This window comes from Schistocerca nitens, chromosome 7, assembly GCF_023898315.1.
Source record: "Schistocerca nitens isolate TAMUIC-IGC-003100 chromosome 7, iqSchNite1.1, whole genome shotgun sequence".
Classification (NCBI taxonomy): Eukaryota; Metazoa; Arthropoda; class Insecta; order Orthoptera; family Acrididae; genus Schistocerca; species Schistocerca nitens.
The window spans coordinates 39,826,264-39,838,656 of NC_064620.1; the positions used below are offsets into that span (position 1 = coordinate 39,826,264).

At 38.2% G+C, this 12,393-nt stretch overlaps 1 protein-coding gene across 1 annotated transcript in view; it reads left to right on the top strand.

The window, feature by feature from the left end:
• LOC126194776 (glutamate dehydrogenase, mitochondrial) overlaps window positions 1-10,639 on the top strand; it is a 179,458-nt gene extending 168,819 nt beyond the window's left edge. Inside the window, exon 9 of the mRNA XM_049933069.1 lies at window positions 9,494-10,639. Coding sequence (XP_049789026.1) covers window positions 9,494-9,610 — 117 coding nt within the window. The 3' untranslated portion in view covers window positions 9,611-10,639. The remainder of the gene's footprint in view (window positions 1-9,493) is intronic.
• Window positions 10,640-12,393: the final 1,754 nt, after the last annotated feature.

A 12,393-nucleotide genomic window follows, 5' to 3' on the forward strand; every position in this document is an offset into this window, starting at 1 on the left:
CTCGGGTGTCTGTTGTACACTGGAACAAGCAGCAGGTTGTAAAAAGTGTACACCCTGACTTCCAGATAGACTTGTTGTTGTTGTTGTTGTTGTTGTTGTTGTCTTCAGTCCTGAGACTGGTTTGATGCAGCTCTCCATGCTACTCTATCCTGTGCAAGCTTCTTCATCTCCCAGTGCCTACTGCAACCTACATCCTTCTGAATCTGCTTAGTGTATTCATCTCTTGGTCTCCCTCTACGATTTTTACCCTCCACGCTGCCCTCCAATGCTAAATTTGTGATCCCTTGATGCCTCAAAACATGTCCTACCAACCGATCCCTTCTTCTAGTCAAGTTGTGCCACAAACTTCTCTTCTCCCCAATCCTATTCAACACCTCCTCATTAGTTATGTGATCTACCCATCTAATCTTCAGCATTCTTCTGTAGCACAACATTTCGAAAGCTTCTATTCTCTTCTTGTCCAAACTATTTATCGTCCATGTTTCACTTCGATACATGGCTACACTCCATACAAATACTTTCAGAAACGACTTCATGACATTTAAATCTCTACTCGACGTTAACAAATTTCTCTTCTTCGGAAACGATTTCCTTGCCATTGCCAGTCTACATTTTATATCCTCTCTACTTCGACCATCATCAGTTATTTTACTCCCTAAATACCATAACTCCTTTACTACTTTAAGTGTCTCATTTCCTAATCTAATTCCCTCAGCATCACCCAATTTAATTTGACTACATTCCATTATCCTCGTTTTGCTTTTGTTGATGTTCATCTTATATCCTCCTTTCAAGACACTGTCAATTCCGTTCAACTGCTCTTCCAAGTCCTTTGCTGTCTCTGACAGAATTACAATGTCATCGGCGAACCTCAAAGTTTTTACTTCTTCTCCATGAATTTTAATACCTACTCCGAATTTTTCTTTTGCTTCCTTTACTGCTTGCTCAATATACAGATTGAATAACATCGGGGAGAGGCTACAACCCTGTCTCACTCCTTTCCCAACCACTGCTTCCCTTTCATGTCCCCCGACTCATAACTGCCATCTGGTTTCTGTACAAATTGTAAATAGCCTTTCGATCCCTGTATTTTACCCCTACCACCTTCAGAATTTGAAAGAGAGTATTCCAGTTAACATTGTCAAAAGCTTTCTCTAAGTCTACAAATGCTAGAAACGTAGGTTTGCCTTTTCTTAATCTTTCTTCTAAGATAAGTCGTAAGGTTAGTATTGCCTCACGTGTTCCAACATTTCTACGGAATCCAAACTGATCTTCCCCGAGGTCCGCTTCTACCAGTTTTTCCATTCGTCTGTAAAGAATTCGCGTTAGTATTTTGCAGCTGTGACTTATTAAACTGATAGTTCGGTAATTTTCGCATCTGTCAACACCTGATTTCTTTGGGATTGGAATTATTATATTCTTCTTGAAGTCTGAGGGTATGAAAGCCTGTCTCATACATCTTGCTCACCAGATGGTAGAGTTTTGTCATGACTGGCCCTCCCAAGGCCGTCAGTAGTTCTAATGGAATGTTGTCTACTCCCGGGGCCTTGTTTCGGCTCAGGTCTTTCAGTGCTCTGTCAAACTCTTCACGCAGTATCTTATCTCCCATTTCATCTTCATCTACATCCTCTTCCATTTCCATAATATTGTCCTCAAGTACATCGCCCTTGTATAAACCCTCTATATACTCCTTCCACCTTTCTGCCTTCCCTTCTTTGCTTAGAACTGGGTCTCCATCTGAGTTCTTGATATTCATACAAGTGGCTCTCTTCTCTCCAAAGGTCCTTTTAATTTTCCTGTAGGCAGTATCTATCTTACCCCTAGTGAGACAAGTCTCTACATCCTTACATTTGTCCTCTAGCCATCCCTGCTTAGCCATTTTGCACTTCCTGTCGATCTCATTTTTGAGACGTTTGTATTCCTTTTTGCCTGCTTCATTTACTGCATTTTTATATTTTCTCCTTTCATCAATTAAATTCAATATTTCTTCTGTTACCCAAGGATTTCTATTAGCCCTCAGATAGACATAGTGTACACATTCTTAGCTCATAACACCTGTATCACGTGACGACCAAATTCATTGCACTGTTGCATTAACCTGTGCCATACTCACACCACTATCCTTGGTGTCAGTTGTCTGCTGTGTCTGACAGCTTGTGATGTGTCAGTGATGAGGTGTGATACTGTATATAGTGTGTGACATGTAGTCAAAAATGGAACGTTGCTTGTAAAGAGATTTGGCAGGCATGCATGCATTTAGTGTACTGTGCAGTGGTATGTAGTGTCTGTACCACAACACGAATGTTTGAAGAATGCTTTCCCAACAGCTGTCATCCTAATTGGAAGAAGTTTATCTCCTTGGATCCCAACTTGCAAGAGATTGGGTCGTTCATGCCACAGTTGGCCAAGGTTTCCGCCAAAGACCTGTCCGAGCACCAGACTTTGAGGAAATGATGTTGGATCATGTGGCTAACCATAAAGCAGTAAGCGCCCATCATCTTGTCCGTGAAACACTCACTTTGAAGGATATAGTGTGGAGAGTGCTGGTGGAACATTTATTAACCCCTATCATAAAGTACATGTTCCAGCACTGGGACCAATGGATTTTGAGTTCCACATTTCCTTCTGTCAAAGAATAATACACTGCAGTGCTGTGGTGTTGAACTTTGTAGAGTTTGAATTCTTTGTAGATGAGGTCTTATTCACCCGTGACAGTGTTTTCAGCAGCTGCAACAGCCATGTCTGGACTGAAAACACTCCCCATGCCATCTACATCAGTAACCACAAGTAATAATTTTCTGTCACTGTATTTGCGGGCAATGTCGAAGATCACCTAATAAAACCATATTTGCTGCCTCCCTGTTTGACTGGCCCACATTACCTGGTGTTTTTGCGAGATATGCCACAGTAATTCACGGAGACTGTACCACTTGTTGTCTGTGAAAGGATGTGGTTTGAACACAGTGGTGCACCAGTCTATTTCAGTGCTAATATTCACAAGCACCTGAACAACATGTATCCTCATCATTGGTTTGGAAGGGGAGGTTCTGTCCCATAACCACCGTGATTGTTGGATCTCTCATCTCTGGACTTCTTCGTCTGGGCTTACATCAAGACATTGGTGCATGAAACCCCCAGATGTATGGATGAAGACCTGCTGCCTGTCTTACAGTATAACAGACACCAAGGATGTTTGACTACTTCATGTGCCTTTGCCATGCATGCATTGAGATTGACAGTTGTCACTTTGAACAGTTACTGTGAGCTATGTTGTCATGCAGTGTACTCTGTGTTTGCCTGTAACACAATAAATAAGCATTTCTGACCATTGTTTTCCCTATCTGAATATAATCGGTTGTGGACCTGCTATTACCTCTTTCAACTTGACCCAAAAGGTTTGAGACACATTGTGTTTCGATGGCAGTCATACCAAATCTAAACTCTTTGGTTTATGCTTAAAAGAGCAGCACAAAATGTATTGGTTTCTTAGGTTTGTAGAAAACCATTAGATGAGAAGAAATTTCATACCAAATTTTTAACATTTAACATACGGGCCTCTTACTTTTACTGTTGTAGCTTGTGGAGTGTAGTCAGTCCCTGTAAACAAAGGGCTGGCACATGAAGGAGCATTGTCACTTGATGTGAACAATCAAATGGAGCAGCCAGTGGAATCTGATGATCTGGACTGCATCTTACATGGCCCCTGCCACCTGAATGCAATAGCTGCAGTGAGCTCTCCAGAGCGCTCTTGCTTAGTGATCAGCGAGAAGTGAAATGAAGTCCCAGTTTTGTGTCCAATGCAAAACAATCCACTATCTTTGATTTACTCTTTGCCATAAAATACATATCCAATTTTTGTCCAAATAGGTGATTTCAAATTGATTTTTCGCAACTAGGTGTGTGAAATCACTTAGTTTCACCTTACATGAAATATGTCCATGGTGTTCAGTTTATTAGAGTACTCTCACTAATGTTTACTCACACACTCACTCAGTTGTCACTCGGCCACTGCAAATGATTAACTGAAGGCAGGAGAATCTTGCATCTCGCACATCTCTGGAAGCCTGTAACTGTGGCTGTCATTGAGAAAGTGCTTCAAAGACTGGGCAGAAGTTATCTTTGGGGCAAAGTGCAGTCACTAGTTGCAGGTCCCTTGGGTGCAGCTAAAGTGACAGCCAGATAAGAACGGAACCAGAATTTGACTTTACCTGCGCCTTGCAAACATTTCAAGAAAGCCTGCAAACTTGTAATTTTTAGCTAAAATTACAACAGATGTGCTGTGTCATTTCATGAAATCTCATTCATTTACTGCAGGTCACACAACTCTATGAAATGCATATAATGAGATTGATATTGTCCTTTAACCTCTAACTACAAAGCAGTTTTTATTGAAGATATCCACAGACAATCTGTGGATATCTGAAACTGCAAATGTTTTATCAGCAAGGTAACAATTAATGTGGATATTTGTGGATGTATCTGCAGGTACCTGCATCTGCACAGACCTTTTGAAATAGGGATTACAGACACATTGTTATTTGCTATCAGTGTATCAGGAATTATCTTTGAAGTCACCGAAGCTAAAAGCTCTTGGCATAATGTTTAAACTTAAATTTTATTCTTATTTAATCTCTCTCCAGTATCATGTAACTTCATTCAGACTCAAATCATAGTGAATATAACTGTGGTGTTAGATGTGGCATACAGTTTTTACATTAACAGGAAGAAAAGTATCTTTTGATAATGTTGGCCAGTTTTATTTCTGGTGCACAACCATTATACTCTTTGGGAATGTGTTACGGCATGAATGGCATATCTCTAGCATGTTTGTTCATTTATTTATTTTCATTACAACCATCGATGGGCTACGTTTACACAACTTCCCTCACTTTCTAAAGTTCTCTTCCTTCCTCTTTCACTAGCACTCCTTCATCAGATGGCTCACTTGTGCACGTTCTTTGGCCGAGAATACCTGTTCTTCCTTGTTTTCTCCTTGAAGAATTCCTTCACCTCTGCAACCTTTTTCCTAAAGATCTGCCTGTTCACAATTTCTTCTGCCGTGGTCCCGCATTTTTCTAGATCCCAGTGCACTTCTTTTGGAAGTTCTCCCGGGAGAGAAGAATCTTGGTGGCGAGCCTCTCTGATTAGATTCTTTTAATATGTCCATAGAAAGACAGCCTTCTTTTCTTCATTGTGGTGGTGATATTTTCTAATTGTTAATAAAGTTCTTGATTTGATCTTAGGCGGCACATAAATTCATTTGATATTTTTCGGGGCCCAAGGATATTTCTTAGGAATTTCCTTTCTTTCTTTTCCAAGTCTGAAAGTCTCTTCTTGGCTATTGCCTCAGATGCATATAAACATTCAGCTTTGATGACTGTGCTGTAGTGTCAGAATTTTGTGTGGTATGAGAGTGATTTAGATTTGTATGTGTTCTGACACAATCTGAATGCTATTTCCATTTTTCTTGCCCGTTCTTAAATTGCTGCCTTTTGATTGTTTGGAGTCAAAATCTCTCCTGGGTACTTGACCCTCTGAGCTCTTTTGATGTCGCCGTACTTGGTCCTCGTTGTGCAGACTGGATCAGTGGCATTTATGTTCATATATTGTGTCATCTCAAAAGATATTTGCAATCCTGCCTTCACTGCTGTTTGCTTGAGGACTTCATCTGATTAGTTGCAATTTGCAGATTGTCTGCAAAAAACACTATATCATCTGCAAACTCAAAGCATTAAAATGTAAGCCCAGACTGTTTGCGGCCTAGCCTGACTCCATTTGGAAAGTTGAACTGACTTATTTCTTTTCGCCATTCCCTGATAGCTTTTTCTAAAACACTGTTGAACAAGATCGAAGAGTTCTGTCAGCTGCATGGTAAGACACTGGTTCTTTTAAAGTTGCATGACAAGTAGTAATGTACTTAAAATAGGACCTCAGTGTTTACAGATGAAGGTAAGTATTTTGTTTAAAAATACCACTGTAAACAAGTAAACACTAAGGTAACAGTAGATGATGCACCGTGGCTATGTAGTAAAACTGAGGAGGCAATGGCTTCTTTCAGGGTAGCAGAGTTGTTTTCATAATTTACTTGATCGAATTTATCTGGCATGAATGAATTATGCAATGTACTGGTAGTTCAAAAATACAGTGTATGGATGAAGTTACTCTAAATCTTGTGGATTGTGTTCTTTATAATCCTTCAAAATTAACACTGAAATGAAGACGGTCTCCATTGTGAATCAGATAAATATTTTGACACACTCGTGAGGACGCATCTCCCAGCAGAACAGATATTTTCTCTGAAAGTATGGTATGTTTCCATCATTTTGATTTGCAGCTCCTCGTATTGGCCATGTTTGCAGTTAAAATTCTTGGATGTGAGGTCCGCCAGTTATGCAAAACACCGTTTTTCTCAGTACCCAAACATGTTTCGGCACCACTGTGTCATCATCAGTGGGTTTTCATTTTTATTTATTTATTCTGCAGTGTGAACATTTTTGTTAAATGATTATAAAATTATGTGCATTTTTAGTTCAAACAACAGATCATTTCTTTTTGTAAGTACCTTTTACATTTGGTGTGCATAAATTTTCGGGATCACTTGTGTGTTAATTACTACAGGTAGCTTGTCATGTGCAACCAACCGATGTTGATGAGAGTTTTTTGCTGGGAGTATACTATCTTCTAGAATGTAATTCAGTTTTTCACAATGTTTCTGTGCCTACATTCGTTTTTACTTAAGTTTTCATGTGGCAAGCACTTTCATTCTCCGCATCATGCTGAGGTGTTGTGATGCACACATAACTATAACAAGTATTTTCCACAAATAACGTAGTAAAACACTCTTCACTTCACCGGAACACAGTGTGATTGTGGTTTTTTGTGTGTCCCAGCCCTGTGTGTGTGTGTGTGTGTGTGTGTGTGTGTGTGTGTGTGTGTGTGTTTTAATTAGTGTGCCCTTGCAGAGTGTAGTGTATTCGTTTAAGACCTGTTTTCCTCTGCATGGGCACACTATTTAACACATTAAAGAAACTTAAAAAAAACCGGCACAAACAGATCAAGTCTAAACACACACAAATTTCATGGGATAGCAAGGAATTATTACTATTAGAAGTTTTGGGTGGTGAAGTCCTAACTGCTTATGGGAAAGCTGGTATCTGCCTGTGCATATGCTCAAGCCAAGAACTAAAGCTGCTCTCATCAGTACTGATAAAGTAGTTGTCATAATGGAACTCCAGATTTGGAAAAAGAACAGTAGCAAACAGATTCATCTTACAGCTTCTGTCCCCATATTGAACAATACTTCAGCCTAACTGCATTTGTAATTCATCATTATGAGAGGTCAAATTAAAATTGAGAACCTTCGTTGTCTTTGATCTGACCAGCTTTCACAAATGGTGAGTCAGCTAAACTTTGAGACTTCATACAGATAAAGATTTTCTAAAGTGATGAATGATGGCAGAGTGTGGCTGACAAGACACTTCCAAGCCACAAATCAAAGCAGGTCAGAACATATTTTCTTGGAAGGTGGAGATGATATGCAAATTACAGTCCTTATCCACATTATTAGATGAACCTAGATTTTTTAACATAATAAGAGTTCAGGAGGTATAAAAAAGATCATATTGATCACTCTACATGAAATTGTTTAAGTTGTTTAAACATTAGTTTATTAATAACCAATAAATCACACAGTATTAATATTAATTGTTGTTCTTTCTTAAAAAATGTCCATTAAGCAGAACTAGGCCTAGCTTCTTAATACTTCGTCACACTGCATTTAGCAGCTATTTATGCTTCAACTTGCCTTGGAATACTGTTAAGACTGCCTTGTACAGTGTCATGCATCTGTGGGTGATGATATCAGACTTGAATAGTCTTCTCAAGGAGATGAACTTTTGTAGTAATTGTTTCCTTTGAATAATCTTTTCACCAGCTCCGAAATATTTTTAATTGGGTTCATGTCAGGCAAATTTCCTGACCAGAGTAACAAAGGGAAATTTTCTTTCTACAAAAAGGTTTTTACTGGGCATGCTGTGTGGCATGGAGCCCTGCCCTGCATGCACACAAATGATTTTCCTTTAAGGAACCATAATTTATTTTAGCTAATAGCCTCCTCCTTAATGCCTCATTATACTGGTTTTGCTGCATTATTCCCTCAACCAAGCTCAAACAGTCCACAGCTCGTGGTCATGCGGTAGCGTTCTCGCTTCCCACGCCCGGGTTTCCGGGTTCGATTCCCGGCGGGGTCAGGGATTTTCCCTGCCTCGTGATGACTGGTTGTTGTGTGATGTCCTTAGGTTGGTTAGGTTTAGGTAGTTTTAAGTTCTAGGGGACTGATGACCATAGATGTTAAGTCCCATAGTGCTCAGAGCCATTTGAACCAAGCTCAAACATCCAGTGCCTTTTCCACCAATGACACACAATATCATGAGTTTGGTAGGATGTATCACAGTCTGAACAATAGTTGGGAAGGTACGTTTCACCAGGTCGCTTTTGTACAAACTGAAATTTATTTATCAAAATTTCAGATGTGGACTCATCACTAAAGCAATCCTGAAACAAAATGAAAAAGCCATGAAGATTTGCTATAGGATTGGCCTTGAATGCAGAAAATTTATCACCACTATATGAAGGCAAATACTGTGTAATTTAAATGATACTCACCAATTTCCAGAAGTCCAAATCTCAATATTTGTGCCCCTTTGTCCATGCAAGATGTTCTGGCATCACAGCAGAAGTTCATTTTGATTTCCGGGCAGGCCTACAAGCCTTGAAGTTCATTTGTGAAAGTTTGCATCTTTACAGCTCTTTCATATGCTGTAGTCCTGTTTCATTTCAATTTTTTTTGCACAAGCAAAGGAGAAGGAAAAAGAAGTCTATTCCAGGCCATTGATGCTACCAGGGTAATCAGGTAATTGGTGGCTTTGTAATGGAGCCACATCTGCTAACTTTTATTGTTGACTGAGGAGAATTAGCAACTTAATTAGCTGATAGGTGTCTGACAGGTGCATGGGCAAATGTCGTTAATTGAAAATGTGATGTAGTGCATCGTGAACATAAAGTAGATAGTTCATGTAACACTTGTCGATCATATGAATACTCAGTATTTTGCGTAGCAAAAACTGTGACTTGTACCTACAAATATTTCGTTGCAGATGGGTAGCTTAATTTTACTCGGTCACAGTTATTTGTAATGATCTTTTTACTACTGTACCAAATTGTTCAGAACCACCATCACTACTGTTGAAAAGCTGCACAGCACCATAAGTGAATAGTGGAAATTTACAGTACACATTGTTACAAATATGATAATTTATCATTACAGTTTTTTGTTGTTAATTAAAACAAAAAATCTCCTCCTACAGCCTCTTAAATTTTATAAATGTCATTTAGTTCCTCCCTGTAGACATGTAACTATTAATATTTGTCTAAGAAATTAGTGTAGTTATTGGTGCTGTGTGACAGTTGTTAAAAATATTTTTTTTTCTTTCAGGCTATCATGAAAACTGCCATGAAGTACAATTTGGGGCTTGACTTAAGAACTGCAGCATATGTAAATTCAATAGAAAAAATATTTACTACTTACAAGGAGGCTGGTTTGGCTTTCTAGAAAGCAAGTTCTTTCAACATGCCATCCATCATTTTATAAAGACAAATAGTCCTGTAGCTGAGAATATGTTTGGAAGCATTCCACAGTCTTCAGTTTTACACAACCTTCTGTATTGGGAGGTGAAGATGATTCTGAATGGAAATACAAGGAAAAATGGAATCTTTACTTTCAATTCTCAGAATTTTAGAGAAATGCATTTTCTGGATGTAATATCATCTTTAGTTAAGAACATTTCAATTTAGAAATTCTGACCATTAACTGTACTTAAAATAGTAAGATATTAATCTTACTTAATTGAAGATATTCTTAGACCTGTCCATGTAGCACATAATATAGCAATGCTTATTATTGTATTTTTCACTTCATGTACTGAATGCTTATATTTCATTTCTGTAATGATATTACGTCCATCTTAATTTGATATTTTTTGAGAAAAGAACATATTCATAATGTCCTGGTTTTTGTTTTGTCCACAGGATCACACTAATTGATAACCATGTAATTTGGTAATGTTCTTGCTCTGTGATAATGTCATGTGTAAATGTGCTTTGAGCCACATTCTAACTTGTGTTTAACGTAAGTCCCTGCCGACCTTGTGTTATTTTTACACGAAAAGCATTTAAATTTGCTATTAACTCTCCCATTACCCACTAATGAATATCTTTCTGTTGGTGTACAAATACCTCTCTGCTGATTAATATAATTTGATAGAAACTTTCAATTTGTGAAACATTTGTGTGTGTTATACATAAGTTTCAGAGAAATATACACAGAGAAACTTTTAACTTTTTGATGACTGTAATGCAGTGCTGCAGGAAGTCAGTGTAACATATAATGAATGTGAAGCACTCAATAATCAGTATTTTTATTTTGTTCATGTATTCACTGTGCTTCTCAGATGTGGCTATTGTCTTCTGTACTTCACACTTCATAAATATTTATAAGTACATATTTAAAAAATGCAGTTATTTGTTTCCACACTTTCATGTGATACCTAATAAAATAAAGAACTCTATTTTTATTTCTCTAGTTGAGTGAATTTTTCTATTACGCTTACAAAACATGCCTATTACTCAGAACAATATAGAATTTGACTTTAACTAGTGTGAAATTGTAGTTAGTATGAAACTGAACTCACCCCCCCTTCCCCCACTACAAAGCAGAGAGAGAGAGAGAGAGAGAGAGAGAGAGAGAGAGAGAGAGAGAGAGAGAGTGTGTGTGTGTGTGTGTGTGTGTGTGTGTGTGCGCGCGCTTTCATTGTCTAAATGGAAAACAATTAACCTGAGACCCAAGACAGCTAGTAACACCTGCAGGATGAAAGTTTAACAATATCTTGTTGTAAGTGTGTTTCAAATTAACTAATTTTAGGAGGGTGTGCGCGATATGCATCACGCACCAGCAAACCCAGTGTTGCTTCACAATTGCTAAACAATGTAGAGGAACTGGATATATGCCCTAATCTGGGGTATCCCTGGCAATTGTCAGGATGCATATTTTGGCTCCTCATTGCTTGTTTGCCCACATTGAAGGTATGGAACTTGAAACTTTCATAAATCACATAGAATATGAATGACAAGGACTCCACTCAGTTTTTGGTTTTTACTGTTAAGGCTTTCAAAATTTTCTTGTGTGATACAATTGCAAAACTGCAGAATATACATCACCTCATTTTTTGCATAATGTGGTAAGAGTATGAACTATTTTTCTGAACTAAAAGTTCGTGAAAGGGCAACATACAGTTTGCCATGTGAATGACACACTGATTGTAAATCACTTCCAATGTATTCCAGTGTCTGACCTTGAGTCTCACTTATTCTCACTGCAAGTGATATCATGATAGGTAATTGAAATAGCTTGAAATGAATGGATAAATCAGTGGGGATGATTGGTATATGGGGTATGAAAATGATCTCTTCAGCTGCTGAACATCTGAGGATAGTAGCTTCAGTGAAAATACCTCTTGTTGTTATAATCTGCTAACGGGTAACATTACAAAGCTTCAGAGGATTGAGACTTCGTAGTAATATTACAGGAATGCCAAATTCAAGGCTCAAACTTCACAGCAGAAAGTCAACCGCATTAATAGAATATAGAAATTCCTGTGGATATTGGACAGCATCCATGGTATCGACTGATTGGTATTCCTTCTGTTCTCCTGTGACATTTTCCAAACTAATATTATTTCACACAAGTTACAAGGTTTTGGTAGTCAGGTTGCATAGTAGTATTGTAATCGGAATATAACAATTTGTCTAATGTGTTATGCCCTGCTATCATAGAGAACACAGACTGCAAGAAAAAAAAACAAAACAAAACCACACCACACACTTCCGTGGCACAGTGCAGTGCAGTGCAGCGCAGCACAGCGTAGCATTTTTTTTTTCTTGCAGTCAGTTTTAAAGGAAAAGCTATACTTTGTTGATAAAATATGACGTATTACTACTGCTACAAGTTACATGCTAGAGGAATGAAACGAAAGATTTAAAAGTGGTTATGGCAGTGTTACTGAATACAATATACGAGGAGGTCCAAATATAAGCTAGCTGAGGTTTTTACGTAGTAACATTTCTCTGTTAATGATTAAATTATTGCAGAAAGCCTGGTACGGTACAATAATGTGTGCCCTGCAAAATTATGGGGGATTGAAAAATTGAAAACATTCTTCTTATTTTAAATAATTTTCAAAAACAAACACAAAAATGCATTCCCCCCCCCCCCCCCCCCCTCCCCGTCCCTTGGGTATATATATGTGCTGCCTTTAACATGAAGGAAAGAGATATTTT